The sequence below is a fragment of the Oncorhynchus nerka genome, linkage group LG10 (genome assembly GCF_034236695.1).
Source record: "Oncorhynchus nerka isolate Pitt River linkage group LG10, Oner_Uvic_2.0, whole genome shotgun sequence".
NCBI lineage: Eukaryota > Metazoa > Chordata > Actinopteri > Salmoniformes > Salmonidae > Oncorhynchus > Oncorhynchus nerka.
The window spans coordinates 45539648-45567045 of NC_088405.1; the positions used below are offsets into that span (position 1 = coordinate 45539648).

Genomic DNA, 27398 nt, shown 5'->3' on the forward strand with positions numbered 1-27398 from the left:
CCCTTAGTTTGAAGATGTAATCCGGAAACAGGTGTTTTCTCCATCTCTTTAACTTCTTATGGTATAGGGGACGGTTGCGTCCCACTTGGGCAAAAAACAGGGAAAATGCAGCGCGGCAAATTTTTTCAAATTATATAAAAATCAAACTTTCATTAAATCACACATGTAAAATACTCAATTAAAGCTACACTCGTTGTGCCAACATGTCAGATTTTTAAAAGGCTTTTCGGGAAAAGCATAAGAAGCTATTATCTGATGATAGCACAATAGTAAACAAAGAGGGTAGCATATTTCAACCCTGCGGGCGCTACATAAAACACAGAAATAAAATATAAAACATGCATTACCTTTGACTAGCTTCTTTTGTTGGCACTCCAATATGTCCCATAAACATCACAATTGGTCCTTTTGTTCGATTAATTGCGTACATATATCCAAATGTCCATTTATTTGACATGTTTGATCCAGAAAAAAAACAGCTTCCAAAAAACGCAACGTCACTACAAAATATTTCAAAAGTTGCCTATAAACTTTGCCAAAATATTTCAAACTACTTTTGTAATACAACTTTAGGTATTTTTAAACGTTAATAATCGATCAAATTGTAGACGGGTCTATCTGTGTTCAATACAGGAAGACAACAAACCAACGCTACTTTTCATGTCTTGCGCACTCTCAACAGTGTTACCCAGTTGCTTGGTGGCCTACTTCCTCATTGCACAAATGAATAACCTCAACCAAACTCCAAAGACTGGTGACATCCAGTGGAAGCGGTAGGAACTGAAAACAGGTTCCTAAGAAATATAATTTGCCAATGAGAACTCAGTGAACAGACAGAGACAAAAAAAACAACTTCTGAATGGTTAGTCCTCTGGGTTTTGCCTGCTACATAAGTTATTTTATACTCACAGACATGATTCAAATAGTTTTAGAAACTTCAGAGTGTTTTATATCCAAATCTTCTAATAATATGCATATCTTATATTCCTGGCATGAGTAGCAGGAAGTTGAAATTGGGCACGCTATTTATCCAAAAGTGAAAATGCTGCCCCCTATACCTTAAGAAAATACCTATCATACTCTAATTACACGGATTGCAAAACTCAACTCTCCAGAAAGTGGAGAGCAACACTTATGGAGCTCCACTACCTGATACATTTCTTTTTAAAGCCACATTCGACAGGATTACCAACACCGACTGACCAGCTCAAATAGACAAACTCCTCTCGGCATGTCCAGCCCACTCATTACCTCAGCCAATCATGGCTAGTGGAAAGATTTCTGTCTTTTTCTGTATTTTAAACAACAAGGCTCGTAATTTAACAATTTCATTCGTATTTACAGATGGCATACAAGTTTGTTATTAAGGCACATGAAAGTTCACATGTTCCAGTAGAAATGCTTGATAAAAAAAAAGACTCCCCTGTGAAGTAGTGACTTGTGACATAAGCCTAGTTTCCTGAAACGGGTCACATATATACAAAGGTATGTGAACACCCCTTAGTGGATTTGGCTATTTCCGCCACACCCGTTGCTGACAGGTGTATAAAATCAAGCACACTGCCATGCAATCTTCATAGACAAACATTGGCAGTAGATTGGCCTTACTGGAGAGCTCAGTGACTTTCAACGTGGCACCGTCATAGGATGCCACCTTTCCAACAAGTTGTTAGTCAAATTGGGGAGAAAAAGGGGGGTTAAAAATATTTAAAAATAATAATAATAATAGATCTGCCCTGTTAGAGCTTCCCCGGTCAACAGTGAGTGCTGTTATTGTGAAATGGAAACGGAAATCATCTGTCCACATTTGCAACACTCACTACTGAGTTCCAAACTGCCTCTGGAAGCAACGTCAGCACAATAACTATTTGTTGGGAGCTTCTTGAAATGGGTTTCCATGGCTGAGCAGCCGCACACAAGCCTAACATCACCTTACGTAATGCCAAGCGTCGGCTGGAGCTGTGTGAAGCTTGCCGCCGTTGGACTCTGGAGCAGTGGAAACACGTTCTCTGGCGTGATGAATCACGCTTCACCATATGGCAGTCTGACGCACTAGTCTGGGTTTGGCAGATACCAGGATAATGCTACCTACCCCAATGCATAGTGCCAACTGTAAAGTTTGGAGGAGGAGGAGTAATGGTCTGGGGCTATTTTTCATGGTTCGGGCTGCAAGCCAGGCCTAATTGCCCAACATCAGTTCTCGACCTTACTAATGCTCTTGCGGCTGAATGGAAGCATTGTTCCATCATCTAGTGGAAAGCTTTCCCAGAAGAGTGGAGGCTGTTATAGCAACAAAGGGGGGACCAACTCCATATTAATGCCCATAATTTTGGAATGAGATGTTTGACGAGCAGGTGTCCACATACTTTTACATTACATTTACATTTAAGTCATTTAGCAGACGCTCTTATCCAGAGCGACTTACAAATTGGTGCGTTCACCTTAAGACATCCAGTGGAACAGCCACTTTACAATAGTGCATCTAAATCTTTTAAGGGGGTGAGAAGGATTACTTTATCCTATCCTAGGTATTCCTGAAAGAGGTGGGGTTTCAGGTGTCTCCGGAAGGTGGTGATTGACTCCGCTGTCCTGGCGTCGTGAGGGAGTTTGTTCCACCATTGGGGGGCCAGAGCAGCGAACAGTTTTGACTGGGCTGCGCGGGAACTGTACTTCCTCAGTGGTAGGGAGGCGAGCAGGCCAGAGGTGGATGAACGCAGTGCCCTTGTTTGGGTGTAGGGCCTGATCAGAGCCTGGAGGTACTGAGGTGCCGTTCCCCTCACAGCTCCGTAGGCAAGCACCATGGTCTTGTAGCGGATGCGAGCTTCAACTGGAAGCCAGTGGAGAGAGCGGAGGAGCGGGGTGACGTGAGAGAACTTGGGAAGGTTGAACACCAGACGGGCAGCGGCGTTCTGGATGAGTTGTAGGGGTTTAATGGCACAGGCAGGGAGCCCAGCCAACAGCGAGTTGCAGTAATCCAGACGGGAGATGACAAGTGCCTGGATTAGGACCTGCGCTGCTTCCTGTGTGAGGCAGGGTCGTACTCTGCGGATGTTGTAGAGCATGAACCTACAAGAACGGGCCACCGCCTTGATGTTAGTTGAGAACGACAGGGTGTTGTCCAGGATCACGCCAAGGTTCTTAGCGCTCTGGGAGGAGGACACAATGGAGTTGTCAACCGTGATGGCGAGATCATGGAATGGGCAGTCCTTCCCCGGGACTTTTGATAATGTAGTTTATGTGTGTGTTATGACAGGTGCGTGCCATGGACAGCGGTGTGCCTCCCCACTACAGCGACCTCTCTCTCACTGTCAACATCCTGGACGTCAACGACAACACACCCATCATCGAGAGCCAGGGGGGCTACAACGTCAGCATCAGTGAAGTGAGACACGCACACACATCAGTCAGCCTATACAATCATATGCACGCGCACACAAACACACACATCAGTCAATTACATACCGAATAATATACACACACCCAAACACACACGCACGCATCTATCAATTCAACTTTTAAAGTGTCCTCTGTGTCTTAGATGCTTCCAAAAAAATAACATCTGAAAGGGATGTTTGCCTGTGTTTAAAAAAAGCAATTAACTCCATTTTCTCCATTTCTGAATCTAGTGAAACTACCACCAAACTACTGCAAAATGAAGTTAAATTACTAGTTGAATTACATGTATTGGAACTACTCCCCAAGCTTTCTGTCTCCCTACCCTGTCTCCCCATTTCATTCTGTACTGCCTGGATACAAGTTCCCCAAAAATATGAATGGAGGGTGGAATTGCACTCTGCTTTAAAAACAAAAAGCTATGAAATATATACAGTACACAGAAAATATAGTGTATTATGCACATGATGCTAAAAAAGTTATTGTCCATCTATCTGTGTGTGTGTGTGTGTTAGAATGTGGGGGGTGGTACGTCCGTCCTGCGCGTGGTGGCCACAGACCATGACATCGGGACAAACGCCATGCTCTTCTACTACATCACCTCGGGTAACCAGGACCTCACCTTCCGTATGGACCGCATGACAGGTGAGATGACAACCCGACCATGCCCACCCGACCGTGAGCGCCAGCAGGAGTACCGGCTGACCGTGATGGTGGAGGACGACGGCACACCTCCACTATCGGTGAGTCAGAGAGGGTCAGAGGTTAGAGGTCAAGGGTGGGAGGAGGTGGGGGCTGACACACAGAGCTAAGGGAAAAGGGATGATTTGAATTGGACAGGGTTTTGTGTTACCAGGGTCACATTTTGTAGGCAAATGTTGCAAAACATAATGAATAGAGCCATCTACATGTCAGATAGGCATGCTTATTTTATCTTAATGTTACACAACATTGTGCCTTGTTAAACACTCTCCTGGACAGTAGCTGTGTAACTTGTGACTTGGCTATAGGTTGTTGGACTGGTTTCACTCAGAAGAGTCATGTCAGGTTAATCACAGTTGAAAACATGTTGCACTCTGTTGGTGTTCCTCAGTACTGCAAGCATTTCACCATATGGATGGTCTAGGATTAGCCTGGCTTATTCCTGGTATTTTGAATGAGTCAATACCTTTGAAGTGGTTTCAGTGACCGAATATGATGAAACTGTATGAAATAAGGAAAACATTTTGAATAAGGAAATATTTGAAATAATAAATATTCAGGCCTCTGAACATGGAGAAAGACTTTCTAATGCATTTGAAGACAATGTTCACATGGCAAAGCTCCTTTCTTAAGGAGCTATAAATATAAAGCCTTTATAGTGTATGGCATAAGTTTATAGATGATTTGTGAAGCATGTACCTGTATATAGTGCATATTAAGACATCATGTATACATTGTTTGATTATTTAAAGTGTCCCCATGATGAGTAGCAGGTTGATGGTTTAATCCCATGTGTTCTACGTTGGCTGATCAGAGGTATAAGGACAAGAAGTACACTGTGATACACAGGAAGTGCACGACGATGTGCAATAACAGGAAATCCACGGCTGTGGTGCCATTTTACTGAAAGAGGAAGAAGAGACTTGTTACTTCCTGTTTAGAAACCTTGCAAGAGCTCTTCACATATTCCTCACCACAATGTGATTTGTCTGAGTGTGTGCATGCATGCGAACGTGCATCCTCTATTTTTGCGCAACTGTGGGACTTATATGTCATGTGATCGGTCTTTGTGGTCGCCTATGTGTGGCCTCTGTCTCACAGAGTCTATGATTGACACACTTGGTGGAAAAAGTACCCAATTGTCATACTTGAGTAAAAGTAATGATACCTTAATAGAAAATGTCTCAAGTTAAAGTCACCCAGTAAATACTACTTGAGTAAATGTCTAAAATTATTTGGTTTTAAGTATACCTAAGTATCAAAAGTAAAAGTATAAATAATGTCAAATTCCTTATATTAAGCAAATCAGACGGCACCATTTTTTTGTTTTTTAAATTACGGATAGCTAGAGGCACACTCCAACACTAAGACATAATTTACAATCAAAGCATATGTGTTTAGTGAGTCCACCAGATCATCATTAGGGATGACCAGAGATGTTATCTTGATAAGTGTGTGAATTGGACCATTTTCCTCTCCTCAAAATGTAACTAGTACATTTGGGCGTCAGGGAAAATGTATGGAGTAAAAAGTATATTATTTTCTTTAGGAATGTAGTGGAGTAAAAGTAGAAGGTGTCAAAAATATGAATATTAAAGTACAGATACCCCCAAAAACGACTTAACTTCAACAGGATCGGTGGGTTCCCAGTGGGACGGTTGAGCTAACGTAGGCTAATGTGATTAGCATGAGGTTGTAAGTAATAAGAACATTTCCCAGGACATAGACATCTGATATTGGCAGAAAGCTTCAGTTCTTGTTAATCTAACTGCATTGTCCAATTTACAGTTGCTATTACAGTGAAATAATATAATGCTATTGTTTGAGGAGAGTGCACAGTTATGAACTTGAAAATGTATTAATTAACCAATTAGGCACATTTGGGCAGTGTTGATACAAAATGTTGAACAGAAAGGCAATGGTTCATTGGATCAGTCTAAAACATTGCATATACACTGCTGCCACTGCTGCTCTTGGAGGGTTGGAGCCCCCCCACTCCTTCTTGGTCAAATAAAGCAAAGCACCCCCACACAATCACACCTCCTCCTCCATGCTTCACGGTGAGAACCACACATGCAGAGATGATCTGTTTACCTATTCTGTGTCTCACAAAGACACGGCGGTTGGAACCAAACATCTCAAATTTGGACTCAGATCAAAGGATAGATTTCCACCGGTCTAATGTCCATTTCTCGTGTTTCTTGGCTCAAGCATTTCTCTTCCTCTTATTGGTATCCTTAAGTTGTGGTTTCTTTGCAGCAATTCGACCATGAAGGCCTGATTCACGCAGTCTCCTCTGAACAGTTGATGTTGAGATGTGTCTGTTTCTTGAACTCCGTGAAGCATTTATTTTGTCTGCCATTTCTGAGGCTGGTAACTCTAATGATAGTGTCCTCTGCTGCAGAGGTAACTCTGGGTCTTCCATTCCTGTGGCGGTCCTCATGAGAGCCAGTTTCATCATAGTGCTTGATGGTTTTTGCAACTGCACTTGAAACTTGAAAATGTATTGAAAATTCAGGATTGACTGACCTTCATGTCTTAAAGTAAAATGAACTGTCGTTTCTCTCTGCTTATTTGAGATGTTCTTGACATAATATGGACTTGGTCTTTTACCAAATTGGGCTATCTTCTGTATACCACCCCTACCTTGTAACAACACAAATAATTGGCTCAAACGCATTAAGAAGGAAAGAAATTCTACAAATGAGCTTTTAACAAGGCACACCTGTTATTTGAAATGCATTCCAGGTGACTACCTCATGAAGTTGGTTGAGAGAATGCCAAGAGTGGGCAAAGCGGTCATCAAGGCAAAGGGTGGCTACTTTGAAGAATCTCAAATATGAAATATAGTTATATATATAACCACTTTCTTGGTTACTGCATTATTCCATATGTGCTATTTCATAGTTTTGATGTCTTCACTATTATTCTACAATGTAGAAAATAGTAAAAATAAAGAAAAACCCTGCAATGAGTAGGTGTGTCCAAACATTTGACTGGTACGATTAAAACATTCCCAAACCAGAAACCGTGGATTGATGGCAGCATTCCCGTGAAACTGAAAGCCCGAACCACTGCTTTTAATCAGGGCAAGGTGACCGGAAACATGACCGAATATAAACAGTGTAACTATTCCCTCCGCAAGGCAATCAAACAAGCTAAGCGTCAGTATAGAGACAAAGTAGAATCTCAATTCAACGGATCAGACACAAGAGGTATGTGGCAGGGTCTACAGTCAATCACGGATTACAAAAAGAAAACCAGCCCAGTCACGGACCAGGATGTCTTGCTCCCAAGCAGACTAAATAACTTGTTTGCCCGCTTTGAGGACAATACAGTGCCACTGACACGGCCAGCAACTAAAACATGCGGACTCTCCTTCACTGCAGCCGACGTGAGGAAAACATTTAAACGTGTCAACCCTCGCAAGGCTGCAGGCCCAGACGGCATCCCCAGCCGCGCCCTCAGAGCATGCGCAGACCAGCTGGCTGGTGTGTTTACGGACATATTCAATCAATCCCTATCCCAGTCTGTTGTTCCCACATGCTTCAAGAGGGCCACCATTGTTCCTGTTCCCAAGAAAGCTAAGGTAACTGAGCTAAACGACTACCGCCCCGTAGCACTCACTTCCGTCATCATGAAGTGCTTTGAGAGACTAGTCAAGGACCATATCACCTCCACCCTACCTGACACCCTAGACCCACTCCAATTTGCTTACCGCCCAAATAGGTCCACAGACGATGCAATCTCAACCACACTGCACACTGCCCTAACCCATCTGGACAAGAGGAATACCTATGTGAGAATGCTGTTCAACGACTACAACTCGGCATTTAACACCATAGTGCCCTCCAAGCTCGTCATCAAGCTTGAGACCCTGGGTCTCGACCCCGCCCTGTGCAACTGGGTACTGGACTTCCTGACGGGCCGCCCCCAGGTGGTGAGGGTAGGCAACAACATTTCCACCCCGCTGATCCTCAACACTGGGGCCCCACAAGGGTGCGTTCTGAGCCCTCTCCTGTACTCCTTGTTCACCCACGACTGCGTGGCCACGCACGTCTCCAACTCAATCATCAAGTTTGCGGACGACACAACAGTGGTAGGCTTGATTACCAACAACGACGAGACGGCCTACAGGGAGGAGGTGAGGGCCCTCGGAGTGTGGTGTCAGGAAAATAACCTCACACTCAACGTCAACAAAACTAAGGAGATGATTGTGGACTTCAGGAAACAGCAGAGGGAACACCCCCCTATCCACATTGATGGGACAGTAGTGGAGAGGGCAGTAAGTTTTAAGTTCCTCGGCGTAGACATCACAGACAAACTGAATTGGTCCACCCACACAGACAGCATCGTGAAGAAGGCGCAGCAGCGCCTCTTCAACCTCAGGAGGCTGAAGAAATTCGGCTTGTCACCAAAAGCACTCACAAACTTCTACAGATGCACAATCGAGAGCATCCTGTCGGGCTGTATCACCGCCTGGTACGGCAACTGCTCCGCCCACAACCGTAAGGCTCTCCAGAGGGTAGTGAGGTCTGCACAACGCATCACCGGGGGCAAACTACCTGTCCTCCAGGACACCTACACCACCCGATGTCACAGGAAGGCCATAAAGATCATCAAGGACAACAACCACCCGAGCCACTGCCTGTTCACCCCGCTATCATCCAGAAGGCGAGGTCAGTACAGGTGCATCAAAGCTGGGACCGAGAGACTGAAAAACAGCTTCTATCTCAAGGCCATCAGACTGTTAAACAGCCACCACTAACATTGAGTGGCTGCTGCCAACACACTGACTCAACTCCAGCCACTTTAATAATGGGAATTGATGGGAAATATATCACTAGCCACTTTAAACAATGCTACCTAATATAATGTTTACATACCCTACATTATTTATCTCATATGTATATACTGTACTCTATATCATCTACTGCATCTTTATGTAATACATGTATCACTAGCCACTTTAACTATGCCACTTTGTTTACATACTCATCTCATATGTATATACTGCACTCAATACCATCTACTGTATCTTGCCTATGCCGCTCTGTACCATCACTCACTCATATATCTTTATGTACATATTCTTATCCCCTTACACTTGTGTCTATAAGGTAGTAGTTTTGGAATTGTTAGCTAGATTACTTGTTGGTTATTACTGCATTGTCGGAACTAGAAGCACAAGCATTTCGCTACACTCGCATTAACATCTGCTAACCATGTGTATGTGACAAATAACATTTGATTTGATTTGATTTACTGTATATAAACATATATCTCTATGGTGTCAATTGTTTTGGTTGTTACCATTTCAGTTTGGAATTTACAGAATCCCCATTATATATGCTGGCTATCTTTCATTTGGATACTGTATGTACATCCCAGCAAACATGTTTTAGCCCCAAAATATTTATATATACAGTACATTGAGTATACAAAACATTAAGCACACCTGCTCTTTCCATGATAGATTGATCAAGTGAATCTGGATATAAGCTATGATCCCTTATTGATGTCACTTGTTAAATCCACTCCAGTTAGTGTAGATGAAGGGGAGGAGACATGTTAAATAATTTCCAAGCCTTAAGACAATTGAGACATGTATTGTGTGAGTGCCATTCAGAGGGTGAATGGGCAAAACAAAATATTTAAGTGCCTTTGAACGGGGTAGTAGGTGCCAGGCGCACCGGTTTGTGTCAAGAACTGCAACGCTGCTGGGTTTTTCACGCTCAACAGTTTCCCGTGTGTATCAAGAGTGGTCCACCACCCAAAGGACATCCAGCCAACTTAATACATGTGGGAAGCATTGGCGTCAAAATTGGATAGCATCAGTGTGGAATGCTTTCTACACCTTGTAGAGTCCATGTACGACGATTTGAGTCTGTTCTAAGGGCAACTTAATATTAGGAAGGTGTTCCTAATGTTTGGCAAGAACACCTCTTAAAAAACACATTCATAAAATAAAACATTTCTCCTAAATGTTTGCAGACAGACTACTCACCATGTGGCCATAGTGGAGGGGGATGCAATCCCATCACCTTGTGGTATTTGTTGGCTAAAGGCACATTCATTATTTTAAAGCATGGGGGGGGCAGCATTTTTCAGAGAAAGATGTTTAAAAATAGACTAAACAAATAATTAGATCACTATCGTTCAATGTAATAATAGAACAAATCAAGATGTTCCATTGAAGTAATAGTGTTAAACAAAGTACATAAATCCTGAATTTCTTTATTTTCAAACATTAAGTTTAGGAAGCAGGGTTTGGGACAGCCAACTCAATAGAAATAGCTGTATAAACAATGGCTTTATAATATATTAATTTAACAATGTGTTTGTTATTGGCTTGGATTGAATTAGAACATATGATGTTAATAAAATGTCCCAAGTTTGGAGACTTAATGTCACGATCGTTGGAAGCATACTCTGACCAACGTGCAGCGTGATCTCGGTTCCACATCTTTTATTAGAAATAAGTGAACCACACAACAAAACAATAAAGACTAAACGAACCGTGACGACCATGGAGTGCTAACATGCAACAACACATTAACAATATCCCACAAACCACAGGTGGCAAACAGGCTACCTAAATATGATCCCCAATTAGAGACAATGATTACCAGCTGCCTCTAATTGGGAATCATACAAAATCACCAACATAGAAAAACAAAACTAGAACCCCACATAGAAATAATAAACTAGACTAACCCCCAGTCACGCCCTGACCTACTCCACCATAGAAAATAAAGGCTCTCTGTGGTCAGGACGTGACACTTAACTGTTTTTAAAAATAGTTTTTTTGGGGGGTGGGACAGCAATTTACACCTGTCATGATATGCCCTGGGGGGAGGATCATAGCCCCCACTGCCTCTCTCTCCACAGTTGTATGACTTTACAACAGGTCATAAATACCTGGTAGAAACTGCCATGCAGTATTGAGAGAGTCAACCAGAACAAAGCGCTTATCTTAGTTCAAAATGTATAATCCCCAAAATGGGAGAACTAAACAATATTTCTACTTTTGAGAATGTGGGAATGGTCCGTGGACACATAAGGGACAGTTATGATGAGTGTTTCATTTGGTGCTCTCATGAAGGACAGGAAACACACATAAATGTATCTCTTCAAGTGCTGTCAGGTTTACATCTAAATATTGTGAAACGTATGTGATTAAACATGTAACTATTTGTGAAAAGATGTAATGTGATATTAACCTTCTAAATGGGAGTATGGGTTTTCATATAAAGTTAACCATATCAATGGCCACGCCCACGTGAGCATAGACATGACTTAGGCGCCATGGAACTGCCCTTTTCTACTCCAGAGTATAAAACCACCTGTGACAAAATGTACATTTCATACCAAAGAGACCCACGGTAAACCGGACATCTCGAATGGTTATGAAGTCCGGGAGAACGCCGAACGCCGGGACAGAGTACCCACTTTGGAATGGCTACAATTCTATAGGCCATCGGAGGCCATACAGCTGTAGTTTTGGCTACACAGCTGGAAATGGTTCAACTCTGAGACTATTGATCACTACAGAATAGGAGCAAATCTCAAACGTATATTCTGCAGGTAGAAATTACGCAAGTCTAGAACGAGAATACCGACAACCGCCGAAGCATCTATTCTATGAGACCATTTCCGAATGGCACTCTGAGTTATCCATTCAAACCAAGTACAACCACGAAAGTCATTGTAACTTCTGGGAAAGTTAACCAAAAACTCTGATGAACTCTACATGACGATCAACTGGATTCCAACAGAGAAGACAACAACGAAATATGGGCGTAAATATATACATTGCACATGAATGGCCACTCATTCGAGAATAATTGCAAAGGATTATCAATACAATGATTATAATTATCCACTGTGTATAGTGGATCCATTCTGTCTTTCCTGCTCTTTCTCAGTCCCCACCCCTTTCCTTTGTCTACCAAGCCGTCATATCGGCTTAGCCCACTAGGGACTTTTCTATCATCATTAGTAACCAATATCTACTGTTTGTTTGCTATGTAATTCTGTGTGATTATTTAGTTGTTAGTAAATGAATAATTAAGCCAATTTGTATATCGCTGATTCATGATTTTGGCCAGGATTCGTGCAAATATCCAATGGTTTGCACTTCCAGTAATGAGAACTGATGAGGCAATTAATAATTCATTAATAGAAGACTAATTGATCAGATATTAAAATATCTGAAGAGTTATATTCGGAAAATTATAACTTTGTAATCTCAACATTTTCCGTGGTGCCCCGACTTCCTAGTTAATTAATGTTTACATGATTAGTTTAATCACATAATAATTAGACCTAGAGAACTGATTTGATATAAATAAGTCTTCACATTTAATGGTAGTCCAGACACGACACACCTGTTCTGTAAAATCACCCATAAATAATAGGTCCCTCCTTGGCCTACTAGAACAACATGTTCTTGTAGCATTGGGAAACCTGCCAGCCAGCGAGTGTATATTATGCTCAGAGATAAATGACTGAAAACACAAACAGAAAGGTTTAAGAGCGCCGATTTATTATAGAAAAAAATTACATCAGCATTTTATTTCATTATTTTTGGGAAAGGCTTTATTTCATATGGTGTTGCCAAAGCTGCAGCTGTTTGGCTATCACACACACACACACACACACACACACACACACACACACACACACACACACACACACACACAACTAATTTCAGGGTGTTTTTTTTTTACAATTCACTGAACACCCCTTATCTAATATCTACAGTAGTATTCGATAGCCACCTATCACTACCGTAGACACAATCTAAACATCATGTCTGAAATGCCAGTTTAGTCGACTTCACACATGCTTTCACTGTTCTTCTCTGTCTGATTGTGCTTTGGTCAACAACTTTTCAATTCACTTATGTATACATACAGATAGATAAACATAAAGATAACAAATAATCAAGTATAAGCACAAAATATGCCAAAGGATATCACAAAACAGTAAACACATGAACACCATGGAATAAACATGTTGGTCATCTTGGCAGTGAAGGCATTTGGCTCATTGAGTTTGGGTTACTAGATCCATCCACTAGCCAAAATTGACACTTCTCTTCAAAAACAGACCATCCAGCATAGCAATATATCTCTAATATTTATTTGACAGTTTCTAGTACTGGTTGAATATTTGGACATTGTTACATGCAGAGAAGGGTGTGGGAAGGAATAAGAGAGAGGAAAGGGAAGGGATGGAGGGGGGTTACAGAAACACAGTATTTTAGGTAGTGAAATATATAAAAGGGGAAAGAGGAACAACACAAGAATGGGACGTTTAGATAAATAAAAGTGGGGCTTTGGTCTCGTTACAACAGCTCAGAGAAACACATTTTTAGAAACAATTGTTTAAGGCTGGTTGGAAATGGCCTTAAAAGACTACTGTCAGCACATGGGTACCTCTTACTACCCTGATCACTTTGGCGCAAGCAAATGTGCTGAATATGCATATCAGAGCCATAGGAAGAGGGAAACATCATAGAAAGAAGTAGAACACTATGGGCCAGTTTCCAGGACACAGATAAAGCTAATGGTGTTGGACTAAGAAGCACATTCAATGGAGAATCTCCATTTAATTGTGTCCCTCTTTTTTTAGATTTAGTCTAGTCTTAGTAATTTTGACAAAAATATTACGTCTTAGTAAAAAAAAAAGTTTAATAAATGATTTAATCTAGTTATTGTCAAAATGAAGAAAACAGTGGGCCATTTTAGTCAACTAAATGCTCTTTCATTTTATTCACATAATGTATATTGCATAGATACAGACACACACACAAAGTCCCAGCGCTCGAGTCACTGGGTGCACATTAACTCTATTTACCAAGTCAGATATAGGTGTAGTGGCAAGAATAATTTAGTCAATACATTTTTTGCAATCCCTTTCTTCCTTTCTTTCTGTGCCACCAAATGTTTGCATATACAGTGGGCTACTGGTAATACCAGAGCCACGTTCAGTAGCAAAATGTCAGAGGCATGTTTGTTCTACATAGCATATTTCTATGTGAACATTTCAAAAAGTTGCATACTGCTGAACGAGCCCCAGTTTGTTAGCTATAGCTAGCTATTGAGGTAACATGACTGAACAAGGTGTAGTCTAAACAAATGGTTAACGGTCTGGTCTGCAAGTAGCCTACTTTTAGCACGGCCCACAATATTCTTTATGAATATAAAATGCAGCCCGCCAATGCACAATAAAAAGAAACAACATAGAGCCGGGTCATATCTTTTGAACAGTAAGGGCTAGCATCAAGCGTTTTCTCCGAGGAAAAGAGGGAGACTTGGCTACAGAACCTGCCTATGAAAGGCAGTGGGGAAGGTGGGAGGGTTGCGCGAAGACTACAAATTCAAAAAACAGCCTACTTTTCTCTACTCAAGGAAGAGAAGAACATAGCTAGACTGTAGTTGTACTATTAAACTCAATGCTGCTATTGTTTTACATTTTGTAAAGCAGCTTGTGTTTCTTAACCAGGCAAAGGGTAGCTGACTAGAATGCTAGTGGTGACTGGTTAGCTAGGGGAAATTAAGAAGAGTTGCCTGCACAATGTCGGGAAATTAAGAAGAGTTGCCTGTGCAATGCCTGTCCACACTCATCGCTTGCTCCCCCCCCAGCTCACCAGCTGATGGAGGCTGTGTGTGCCGGGTGTGGTGCATCCTTCCTACTGCTGAAAATAACTACATCTGTCCTGCTAATATTAATTGTGCTTATCACTGAAAAGTGCTAGATTTGTTCAAAAACTATTGTCCTGTCCACTAAAGAGTCAGATTTTAATCACAGAGATAGATAGATGTTGTCATGTCTCATTTTAGTCAACTGAAATGAAAAATCACTTTCGTTCAATTCATTTTTTCTAGGTCTGTCTAGTCAGTCTCGTCAATTGCCACTGGAAAATAGGTTTGTCAAATATTAGTGGAAAACAAATGTCTAAACCAAAGTTTACACTGTTTTCTGTCTAGATTGATGCTTAATCTGTGTCCGGGGAACGGGCCCTATATGGGGGAAATCTCTTTGGGGAAAATGGTGAGGGAAATGGTGAGGAGCATGTCATCAAGAGTCCACGGGAGTTGCTTTGTATCCTCTACAGCCCACCCTGCACCCACACTCCCCCCATCCTCCTCAGTACAGTCCTGGGACATCAGATCAGGAGCACCTGCTGGTCCTTGAGCTGTCGTCAGTGGTCAGACGGTGCGTCACATACTTAGCGGGCCCCCACTGCAACACAAGTGTCGAGAACAAACCCCCCCCCCCCCTCTTTGGCCTCCTCCAGTTGTTGTTGCAGGTGGAACATTTATTTTAGAAGAAACTGTCCCCTCCTTCCCTCTCCCATCCATCCAGGATGCGGTACACAGAGAGAGAGCTCTCCCAGCAGAGAAGGTTGTGAGACAGGCTTCAGGGTGACATGGCAGAGTGACGATGAATAACTAACCACAAGGTGTTTCTGGGTTAGGGAGCCATTGACTGCTTCTCTCTACACTTGCAGGAAATCAGGAGACTCTAGGATGGGATCTAGAAAACACACACGCATGCAGTGAGCTCCAAAAGTATTGGGACAGTGACAAATGTTTGGTTCTTTTGGCTCTCTAATCCAGCACTTTGGATTTAAAATGATACATTGACTATGAGGTTTAAGTACAGACTGACCGCTTTAATTTGAGGGCATTTTCACCCATAGTGGGTGAACCATTTAGAAATTTCAACACTTTTTGTACACAGTCCCACCATTTTAGGGGACCAAAAGTATTGGGACAAATTGACTTGTGTAAGTAGTCAAACATTTAGTATTCCTAGCACGCAATGAATTCATCTAGCTTGTGACTCTACAAACTTGTTGGGTGCATTTGGTGTTTGTTTTGGTTGAGTTTCAGATTATTTCGTGCCCAATAGAAATGAATGGTGAATAATGTAATGTCATTTTGGAGTCACTTGTATTCTAAATAAGAATATAATATTTCTAAACATGTCTACATTAATGTGGATGCTACCATGCTTACGTATAGTCCTGCATGAATGGATAATGATGAGTGTTAAGACATGCTAACCTCTCACCATTACAATAACATGGAAGGTTAGCATTTTTGGGTGTAGTATGATACACTACATGACCAACATGCTCGTCGAACATCTATTTCCAAAATCATGGGCATTAATATGGAGTTGGTCCCCCCTTTGCTGCTATAAAGCCTACACTCTCCTGGGAAAGCCTTCCACTAGATGGTTGGAACATTGTTGCGGGGATTTGCTTCCATTCATCTACAAGAGCCTTAGTGAGGTCGGGCACTGATGTTGGGCGACTAGGCCTGGCTTGATGTAATCATTGCGTGCTAGGACTATGGCATCAAATACTAAACGTTTGACTACTTTAATATACATAAGTGAATTTGTCCCAATACTTTTTGGTCCCCTAAAATTGGGGGACTATGTACAAAAAGTGCTGTAATTTCTAAACAGTTATATGGATGAAAATACCCTCACATTAAAGCTGATAGTCTGCACTTTAACCTTAGTCATTGTATCATTTCAAATTCAAAGTGCTAGAGTACAGAGCCAAAATAACAACAAAAATGTGTCACTGTCCCAATACTTTTGGAGCTCACTGTACACACACACCAAGAGAGGGAAGTTAGTTACTGCATCAGATACTGTAAGTTGGTCTGTTGTAATATTGGTTTGCTTAGGGAACATTTGTGACTGATGAGGAAACTAAATCTTTGTACATAAATGTTTCAATACTTTCTCAACACAGTCCCCCCAAAATAGATAAAGAATACTGCACATTCTGTACAAGACACAAGCAATTCTACAGACAGTCTGCATTTCATAGAATAGGACGAATAAGATGTGTCAGTCAAAAGCAGAACCAGAAAGAGGTTCTAGACCAGTGTTGTGAAACTCTGAAAAAGAAAGCGGAACCTATTGATGCTAAAATTCCACTGAGTTGAAGGTCAGCGTGGGCTATTATTTCTAAGCAGAAAACATGAAGTGAGCTTGTGTATGTATGCGTTAGAGAATCAGCTGTGGAACAAGCCTTTATATCTAAGACAGGCCCTCTCTCCTCTCTGTTCCACCAAGACTTGGTTACCAGGAAACCGGGCAATCCACCTCGGAATGCCGTGAATGTCTGTACAGGTTCCCCAGGAATAAAGGGCATGATTGAACTTGCCTGGCTCAATTGAACCAGAAGAATAGTTGCAAAACTGTGAATGCTGCTCATCTGGGACTCCAAGTAGGCTATAGCAAATACTTAAAATATTTGAAAGATTTTGAATAGTATTTTAACCCAGGTCTGGACATTAAGAGGGTCAGAGGGGGAGGAGTCAGAGGAGGTAAATGTTGTTGTGCAGCCATGCTCTATGGGAGTGGGAATGGGGAGTGAAACTGGATTCGACTTTTTGTGCATACCAGTTTCCTTAGTCACGTCACACTAAAGCCAGCTGTGTGTGTGTGTGTGTGTGTGTGTGTGTGTGTGTGTGTGTGTGTGTGTGTGTGTGTGTGTGTGTGTATTTTAGCCAAGACTGCCTTCATAAACTGGATGTTTCATGCTCTGTGCTGTGACAGGCGTGTAAAGCAATGGTAAGCTTATATTACGTCAGACTTTGGTTGCGTTTGTGTGGAAATTAAAATGACAGCAGTTAACTCTTGTGCAATATCAATACTTGGCTGTCTGCTTCTGTGTCAACAGCTATGTGTATGTACTTGCATGCGTGTGGAAGGTGACCATTTGTGTATTTACATTTTTTTTCTCTCGCTTTTGGTGCAATTTTCACAAGTATGTGGTAAACTCTTGTTTCAACACAACACACAAAGCACAACACTCATACAGTCACTTTTTCACCAAAGTTAATAAGTGTTCCATCTAGAAATACACGTTTCACATTGCAATACATCTTCATCTAAAGTAAGTGTCTTTCACAAGGTAATGCTCACATTACTTTAGATATCATCCACAGGGATGCTGCTTGATGTTGACGCCAATGCTTTACACCGTTGTGTCAAGTTGGCTGGATGTCCTTTGGGTGGTGGACCATTGTTGATACACACAGGAAACTGTTGATTGTGAAAAAATCAGCGGTGTTGCAGTTCTTGACACAAATCGGTGCACCTGGCACCTACTACCATATCCTGTTCAAAGGCACAAAAATCTTTTGTCTTACCAATTCGCCCTCTGAATGGCACACATACACAATCCATGTCTCAATTTTCTCAAGGCTTAAATATATTGACAAGATCAGAGATGCACGGTATATAACAAATCAAAGTGTATTGGTTGCGTACATAGATTAGCAGATGTTACAGCAGGTGCAGCAAAATGCGTGTGTTTCTAGCTCCTAGAGTGCAGTAATACAATATCAATACAAACACACAAATAATCCAGAAACTCCAAAACATTCCCTATACAGTAAACGGGGGGGTGGACCATTGGCCAATACAGTACTGTAATATGGTCATATATTTTTCCATTTAAGTAGCAGACAATTTTATCCAAAGTGACAACAGTCCACACTAGTGTGTGACCCCAGTGGGAATCAAACCCAAAACTCCAGTGTTGCTAGTGACACGTTCTTGTGAACTGAGCCGCGTACATGACCACTACAATACATAAGTACAATACACAATTACAATACAGGAAGAAAATGTATGATTGCCATCCACGTGAGCGTACCACCCTCCTTCAGGCCATGGATAAAGCATGCAATGATTTCAATACAGACCTACAGTACCAGTCAAAAGTTTGGACACACCTATTGATTCCATTCTATATTTGTACTGTTTTCTACATTGTTGAATAATAGTGAAGACTATCAAAACTATGAAATAACACATATGGAATCATGTAGTAACCCAAAAAGTGTTAAACTAATCTAAATATATGATATATTTGAGATTCTTCAAAGTAGCCACCCTTTGCCTTGTTGACAGCTTTGCACACTCTTGGAATTCTCTCAACCAGTTTCATGAGGTAGTCACCTGGAATGCATTTCAATTAACAGGTGTGCCTTGTTAATTTGTGGAATGCCTTTGAGCCAATCAGTTGTGTTGTGACAAGGTAGGGGTGATATACAGAAGATAGCCCTATTTGGTAAAATACCAAGTTTATATTATGTCAAGAACAACTCAAATAAGTGAAGAGAAATGACAGTCCATCATTACTTTAAGACATGAAGATCATTTCAAGAACTTTGAATGTTTTTTCTAGTGCAGTCGCAAAAAACATCAAGCACTATGATGAAACTGGCTCTCATGAGGACCGTCACAGGAATGGATGAGCGAGAGTTACCTCTGCTGCTGAGGATAAGTTCATTAGAGTTAACTGCACCTCAGATTGCAGCCAAAATAAATGCTTCACAGAGTTCAAGTAACAGACAAATCTCAACATCAACTGTTCAGAGGAGACTGCGTGAAATCAGGCCTTCATGGTCGAATTGCTGCAAAGAAAACACCACAATAATAATAAGAGACTTGCTTGGGCCAAAAAACACGAGCAATGGACATTACACCAGTGGAAATCTGTCCTTTGGTCTGATGATGTCTTTGTGAGATGCAGAGTAGGTGAACGGCTGATCTCCGTATGTGTGGTGCCCACCATGAAGTATGGAGGAGGAGGTGTGATGGTGCTTTGCTGTTGACACTGTCTGTGATTTATTTAGAATTCAAGGCACGCTTAACCAGCATGGCTACCACAGCATTCTGCAGCGATACGCCATCCCATCTGGTTTGTGCTTAGTGGGACTGTTTTTCCATCGGACAATGACCCTCCAGATGACCTGGGCTCCACAATCACCTGACCTCAACCCAATTGAGATGGTTAATTTATTTAACCCTTATTTAACGAGGCAAGTCAGTTAAGAACAAATTCTTATTTACAATGACGGCCAAACCATAACCCGGATGACACTGGGCCAATTGGGACTCCCAATCACGGTCAGTTGTGATACAGCCTGGAAACAAACCAGGGTCTGTAGTGACACCTTTAGCACTGAGATGCAGTGTCTTAGACCGCTGCACCACTCGGGAGCCCCGAGTCGGACCGCAGAGTGAAGGAAAAGCAGCCAACAACTGCTCAGCATATGTGGGAATTCCTTCAAGACCTATGGAAAAGCATTCCAGGTGAGCTGGTTGAGAGAATGCCAGGAGTGTGCAAAGCTGTCATCAAGGCAAAGGGTGGCTACTTTGAAGAATCTAAAATATAATTTGATTTGTTTAACACTTTTTTGGTTACTACATGATTCCAAATGTGTTATTTCATAGTTTTGATGTCTTCACTATTATTCTACAATGTAGAAAATAGTACAAATGAAGAAAAATCGTTGAATGAGTAGGTGTGTCCAAACTTTTGACTGGTACTGTATGTCATGCTTTGATTCGCCATGCCAAAAGGTGTTTCGCCAAGTGCATGAACAATGTGGATATATCCCTATATGGCCAAATGCTCAAGACAGGCTTGATGCAAACTAGTAGTGCCTGCTAAACATAGTTTCTTTCATTCTTTCATTTGAAAGATGTCTTCAATGATGACACATGGGATAGAAATTATCGAAAAGATGTTCAGTCAAATTTATGGGTAAAGCAAGTGTATTGCCTAATGTGAGTGAATACAGGGTAAACATTGTAATTTACAGAACTGTAGCATACTACATTCAAACGTCAATTTTGAAGCATGTATCTTAATTTTTTCGTTATTGGATTAATTTATTGTTAAAATAACACAATTGAGAAGCTAACATGATGTTGTGTTTTGTTGATTAAACCAATTGACTCATTATATTTCACAGTAATATTGTATTTTGGATCAAAGGTTGTGTTGAAAGAAATCTACAAACAAAATGAATGCACTGTACAACAAATGTTTTTGAACGCAAGACTGGCTGCGTTACACGTGTTGCTTGTGAAAATAGTACCAAAGCGTGTGTCTGCATGTGTGTGTGCATGAGCATTCATGCATTCTTGCGTGTATGTGTGTTATATCCTGTGTGTGTGTGTGCATGTCTGTGTGTTATATCCTGTGTGTACGCGTCTTACCCTGTTCTGGGAAGAAGACAACTCCGTGTGCGGGAGGAGATAGGGGGGTGCCAGGGTCGGACAGAAGCAGGTGTCGGCCTGTCTCTGAGGACTGCCTGGTCATGATTTGAGACACAGTCCTGGTCTTAGCCTGGCCCGGGGGTGAGACCCCCAGAAATACTGGGTTCACATGGCCCGCAGCCTCACTGAGGAGAGACACACACAAGGGAGAGGAAAGAAACTATCAGATAGATGTATACAGAAAACATATACAGTATTGTATAGTACACAACTGCTATCCGATACATACAGTATTATATTAAGTGTAAACTCCCTCTGTGCAGTGCACTTCATCAGTCCCAATTCAAGTACATTATTTTTACATTCCTCCAGTTGTATGAGTCGGTGAGTGCACATTTACAAGTTCTCAAGACATTGCATACTTATATCAAGAGTTGACTGTACATGAATACATACATATTGTACATAACAGTGTGATTACCACTTTGTATCTGTGTTATCAACAGCGTTATGGAAGTATGTATGTGGTTAGTGTTAGCCTAATGTCAGAGGGAAGCCATAGCTGGCGTCTGGGCTGTGCGAAACTCAACTCACCTGTCCATTCTCACCAGCTCGTGTGCACCTGGGAGGGGGAAAGGGAAATGGCCCATTATCAGACAACAAAGCAGTGTGCTAAATCTATGCATGTTTATTCCCTAACGTCATACTTGCTAGTGTAGAGGAAATGAGTTTAAGCACAAAGTGTAGAGCTGAAACTGTGTGTGTGTGTTGCACGCGTGCATGTATGTCTTTGTTACTCACGTTGGCTGGACTGGGCAGATTGTCTTTGCTTATACACTAACACCAGGATGATGGGCAAAGAGAGAATAGCCATGATGCAAGCAGCTGTGGCCAGGCCTGCAGTCACTGACCCTGAGGATACCGTAAATAGACCAGGGGCAAAATTAACCTCAAAGAGCATTTTACTTAGCCTGATGGAACCAGCCTGTCCACCATTCTATTTCCATTCTATATCAGTCTAAACTTCTTCCTCATTGAAACAGTTTGAGCCTGTAATGAGGGGCATTATTTAAAACTAACTGATCTGTGGTTGGATCTCTTTCAACCAACCAGAGGACAGCCTAATTCAACGCACATGTCGGATTTTGTCCTAAACCCACCCATTGTTTCTGAGAGGATGCTGATTGGCCCCTTTATACCAAACACCCATCTTTAGTCCGCAAAAACACTGCAGTGAATACTACAGTAAAGTCAGCAAAAACATTACAGTGACAACTATAGTATTTATACCAACTCATTGGCCTTGTGGTTAGAGTGTCTGCGCTGAGAATGGAAGGTTGTGAGTCCAATCCCTGGCCGAGTCATACCAAATACTATAAAAATGGGACCTGATGCATCTCTGCTTGGCACTCAGCGTTAAGGAAATGGATTGGGGGTAAGGCCATACAATACACTAGCGTCCTGTCCAGTGGGTGTACTTGTCCATCAAGCTGCCTCGCGCTACAGAAACAGTAGATGGGCTCCTGCCTTTTGAGCCATTCCGTCCTGCACAAGTTACTTAATTACTTATTTACACACTATATAGCATTTTTTCATATGGGCAGGTGACTCCAATAATCAACTAATCATGACCTTCAGTTTAGAATGCAATTAGTTTAATCAGCTTTGCTTGCTAGGGGTGAGGAAAAAGTGTGACACCACTCCGGCGCCCAAGGACTGGAGTTGCCCATCCCTGTGCTGGAGGCAGGTACAATTGTCCATGTGAATAAAGTATACCTTCTGCTGGCTTGATGTCCAATATAGTGCATTCCGCCTCGTCTCTTTTCCCTACAGAGAGATGAGGAGACATACAAGACAGTTTAGCATTTTAAATGTCATGATAAGAATTGACTCGTAGTTGCACCGTGCACACACACACAAATATTAAACAATTGACAGACGTGAATTCAAACACACACAAAAACTCAAAACACACATTTTCGCTCTCACTCTTTCTTTCACACACACACACACACACACACACACACACACACATGGCCTTACGAGGTGTGATAGTGAGAAAGACGTGGCTATGCGCCCTCTGCACCAGCTTGCCATTGTTAATATCCAGGTAGAGGCAGCAGTAACGCCCTTGGTCAGAATTGTTGACAAGCTGTAGTTGCACCCAGAAAGACTCTTCGCTTGCCCCGTACTTTACCCCCCAAGGAAGCGCCGCACTGGAATGGTTGCCCCGGTGATTGTGGTCGCGGGGGTGCACCTTGTTATGGCAATGCTCAGCTGAGTGGGGGGTGAAAAGCCAGCTTTGATGCAGGTGGTCCGAAGGGTGCAGCTTGGCACCTCTCTGGGTACAGAGCATGGTGACGTTGGCACCCACCTCGCACATGTAGGAAAGGTGGGGGGAGTTGACAGTCAGGCGGGTGTGAGGATGGGCCACGTCTCCATTGGCTGCAGAGGAGACAGAGTGGACACTTATTGGTGGGAGCACTTGTCAACTGACAAATTAGGCACTAGTTGACTAAGCAAAGAACCGGGGTGTATTCATTAGTGAAAGATGAAAACATTTTGCAACTAAATTTGTATTTTTCCATTATTTCACTAGGCAAGTCAGTTAAGAACAAATTCTTATTTTCAATTACAGCCTAGGAACAGTGGGTTAACTGCCTGTTCAGGGGCAGAACAACAGATTTGTACCTTGTCAGCTCGGGGGTTTGAACTTGCAACCTTCCGGTTACTAGTCCAATGCTCTAACCACTAGGGTACGCTGCCGCCCCAAATGTTTTACATTGGACTATTTCAGGTACGTTCCTCCTTGTTTCGTCCCATTTGGTAAGGGTAGTCACATCATCATAGAAGTTGTTTCAGGAACAAACAGTGCCTTCAGAAAGTATCCTTGACTTTTTCCACATTTTGTTACATTTACAGCTTTATTTCCTCAGCAATTTACACACAATACCCCACAAAGCTAAAACAGATTTTTGCACCAAAAAATATATAATTCAAACTGAAATACCTTATTTACATAAGTATTCAGACCCCTTGCTGTGAGACTCAAAATTCAGCTCAGGTGCATCCTGTTTCCATTGGTCATCCTTTAGATGTTTCTACAACTGGATTGGAGTCTACCTGTGGTAAATTCAATTGATTGGACATGGTTTGGAAAGGCACAGACCTGTCTATATAAGGTCTCACAGTTGACAATGCATGTCAGAGCAAAAACCAAGCCATGAGATCGAAGGAATTGTCCGTAGAGCTCCGAGACAGAATTGTGTCAAGGCACAGATCTGGGGAAGGGTACCCAAACATTTCTGCCGCATTGAAGGTCCCCAAGAAAACAGTGCCATTCTTAAAAAGAAGAAGTTTGGAACCACCAAGACTCTTCCTAAAGCTGGCTACCTGGCCAAACTTTGCAATCAGGGAAGAAGGGCCTTGGTCAGGAAGGTGACTAAAAACCTCATTGCAACTCCCCTCCAAGTCTCCGACCACTACCTTGTATCCTTTTCCCTCTCGCTCTCATCCAACACTTCCCACACTGCCCCTACTCGGATGGTATCGCGCCGTCCCAACCTTCGCTCTCTCTCCCCCGCTACTCTCTCCTCTTCCATCCTATCATCTCTTCCCTCTGCTCAAACCTTCTCCAACCTATCTCCTGATTCTGCCTCCTCAACCCTCCTCTCCTCCCTTTCTGCATCCTTTGACTCTCTATGTCCCCTATCCTCCAGGCCGGCTCGGTCCTCCCCTCCCGCTCCGTGGCTCGACGACTCATTGCGAGCTCACAGAACAGGGCTCCGGGCAGCCGAGCGGAAATGGAGGAAAACTCGCCTCCCTGCGGACCTGGCATCCTTTCACTCCCTCCTCTCTACATTTTCCTCCTCTGTCTCTGCTGCTAAAGCCACTTTCTACCACTCTAAATTCCAAGCATCTGCCTCTAACCCTAGGAAGCTCTTTGCCACCTTCTCCTCCCTCTTGAATCCTCCTCCCCCTCCCCCTCCTCCCTCTCTGCAGATGACTTCGTCAACCATTTTGAAAAGAAGGTCGACGACATCCGATCCTCGTTTGCTAAGTCAAACGACACCGCTGGTTCTGCTCACACTGCCCTACCCTGTGCTCTGACCTCTTTCTCCCCTCTCTCTCCAGATGACATCTCGCGTCTTGTGACGGCCGGCCGCCCAACAACCTGCCCGCTTGACCCTATCCCCTCCTCTCTTCTCCAGACCATCTCCGGTGACCTTCTCCCTTACCTCACCTCGCTCATCAACTCATCCCTGACCGCTGGCTACGTCCCTCCTGTCTTCAAGAGAGCGAGAGTTGCACCCCTTCTGAAAAAACCTACACTCGATCCCTCCGATGTCAACAACTACAGACCAGTATCCCTTCTTTCTTTTCTCTCCAAAACTCTTGAACGTGCCGTCCTTGGCCAGCTCTCCCGCTATCTCTCTCAGAATGACCTTCTTGATCCAAATCAGTCAGGTTTCAAGACTAGTCATTCAACTGAGACTGCTCTTCTCTGTATCACGGAGGCGCTCCGCACTGCTAAAGCTAACTCTCTCTCCTCTGCTCTCATCCTTCTAGACCTATCGGCTGCCTTCGATACTGTGAACCATCAGATCCTCCTCTCCACCCTCTCCGAGTTGGGCATCTCCGGCGCGGCCCACGCTTGGATTGCGTCCTACCTGACAGGTCGCTCCTACCAGGTGGCGTGGCGAGAATCCGTCTCCTCACCACGTGCTCTCACCACTGGTGTCCCCCAGGGCTCTGTTCTAGGCCCTCTCCTATTCTCGCTATACACCAAGTCACTTGGCTCTGTCATAACCTCACATGGTCTCTCCTATCATTGCTATGCAGACGACACACAATTAATCTTCTCCTTTCCCCCTTCTGACGACCAGGTGGCGAATCGCATCTCTGCATGTCTGGCAGACATATCAGTGTGGATGACGGATCATCACCTCAAGCTGAACCTCGGCAAGACGGAGCTGCTCTTCCTCCCGGGGAAGGACTGCCCGTTCCATGATCTCGCCATCACGGTTGACAACTCCATTGTGTCCTCGTCCCAGAGCGCTAAGAACCTTGGCGTGATCCTGGACAACACCCTGTCGTTCTCAAATAACATCAAGGCGGTGGCCCGTTCCTGTAGGTTCATGCTCTACAACATCCGCAGAGTACGACCCTGCCTCACACAGGAAGCGGCGCAGGTCCTAATCCAGGCACTTGTCATCTCCCGTCTGGATTACTGCAACTCGCTGTTGGCTGGGCTCCCTGCCTGTGCCATTAAACCCCTACAACTCATCCAGAACGCCGCAGCCCGTCTGGTGTTCAACCTTCCCAAGTTCTCTCACGTCACCCCGCTCCTCCGCTCTCTCCACTGGCTTCCAGTTGAAGCTCGCATCCGCTACAAGACCATGGTGCTTGCCTACGGAGCTGTGAGGGGAACGGCACCTCAGTACCTCCAGGCTCTGATCAGGCCCTACACCCAAACAAGGGCACTGCGTTCATCCACCTCTGGCCTGCTCGCCTCCCTACCACTGAGGAAGTACAGTTCCCGCTCAGCCCAGTCAAAACTGTTCGCTGCTCTGGCCCCCCAATGGTGGAACAAACTCCCTCACGACGCCAGGACAGCGGAGTCAATCACCACCTTCCGGAGACACCTGAAACCCCACCTCTTTAAGGAATACCTAGGATAGGATAAAGTCATCCTTCTCCCCCTCCCCCCCCCCCCTTAAAAGACCTAGATGCACTATTGTAAAGTGGCTGTTCCACTGGATGTCATAAGGTGAAAGCACCAATTTGTAAGTCGCTCTGGATAAGAGCGTCTGCTAAATGACTTAAATGTAAATGTAAAAACCTGATGGTCACTCCGACAGAGCTCTAGAGTTCCTCTGTGAAGATGGGAGAACCTTCCAGCAACCATCTCTGCAGCACATCAATCAGGTATTTATGGTAGTGGCCAGACAGAAGCCACTCCTCAGTAAAAGGCACATGACAGCCTGCTTGGAGTTTGACAAAAGGCGCCTAAAGACTATCAGACCATGAGAAACAAGATTCTCTGGTCTAATGAAACCAATATTGAACTATTTGGCCAGAATGACAAGTGTCACGCCTGCAGGAAACCTGGCACCATCCCGATGGTGAAGCATGGTGGTGGCAGCATCATGCTGTGTGGATGTTTTGCAGCGGCAGGTACTGGGAGACTAGTCAGGATCGAGGCAAAGATGAACAGAGCAAAGTACAGAGAGATCCTTGATGAA

At 43.2% G+C, this 27398-nt stretch overlaps 2 protein-coding genes across 10 annotated transcripts in view; one reads left to right on the plus strand and one right to left on the minus strand.

Annotated features, from left to right (window-relative positions):
* vsir (V-set immunoregulatory receptor) overlaps positions 1–27398 on the minus strand; it is a 91176-nt gene that overhangs the window by 50660 nt on the left and 13118 nt on the right. For 3 of the 7 annotated variants that reach the window (XR_010464872.1, XR_010464877.1, XR_010464876.1), the window contains exons 2-8: positions 23197–23598; positions 22930–22980; positions 21955–22065; positions 21748–21775; positions 21154–21338; positions 18061–18255; positions 12623–15642 (exon numbers count right to left, since the gene is read on the minus strand). Coding sequence is in view for 2 of the 7 variants with exons in the window: in XM_065023450.1 (XP_064879522.1) it covers positions 18113–18255; positions 21154–21338; positions 21748–21775; positions 21955–22065; positions 22930–22980; positions 23197–23598 (920 nt within the window). In the remaining 5 variants the exon portion in view is untranslated. Of the gene's footprint in view, positions 1–12622; positions 15643–18060; positions 18256–21153; positions 21339–21747; positions 21776–21954; positions 22066–22929; positions 22981–23196; positions 23599–27398 lie in introns of those variants that run through there. The other 4 variants (XR_010464873.1, XM_065023450.1, XM_029670022.2 and 1 more) reach the window with 4 other exon arrangements.
* LOC115135377 (cadherin-23-like) overlaps positions 1–27398 on the plus strand; it is a 171483-nt gene that overhangs the window by 28140 nt on the left and 115945 nt on the right. For all 3 annotated transcript variants that reach the window (XM_065023447.1, XM_065023448.1, XM_065023449.1), the window contains 2 exons: positions 3254–3382; positions 3909–4136. In XM_065023447.1, coding sequence (XP_064879519.1) covers positions 3254–3382; positions 3909–4136 — 357 coding nt within the window. The remainder of the gene's footprint in view (positions 1–3253; positions 3383–3908; positions 4137–27398) is intronic.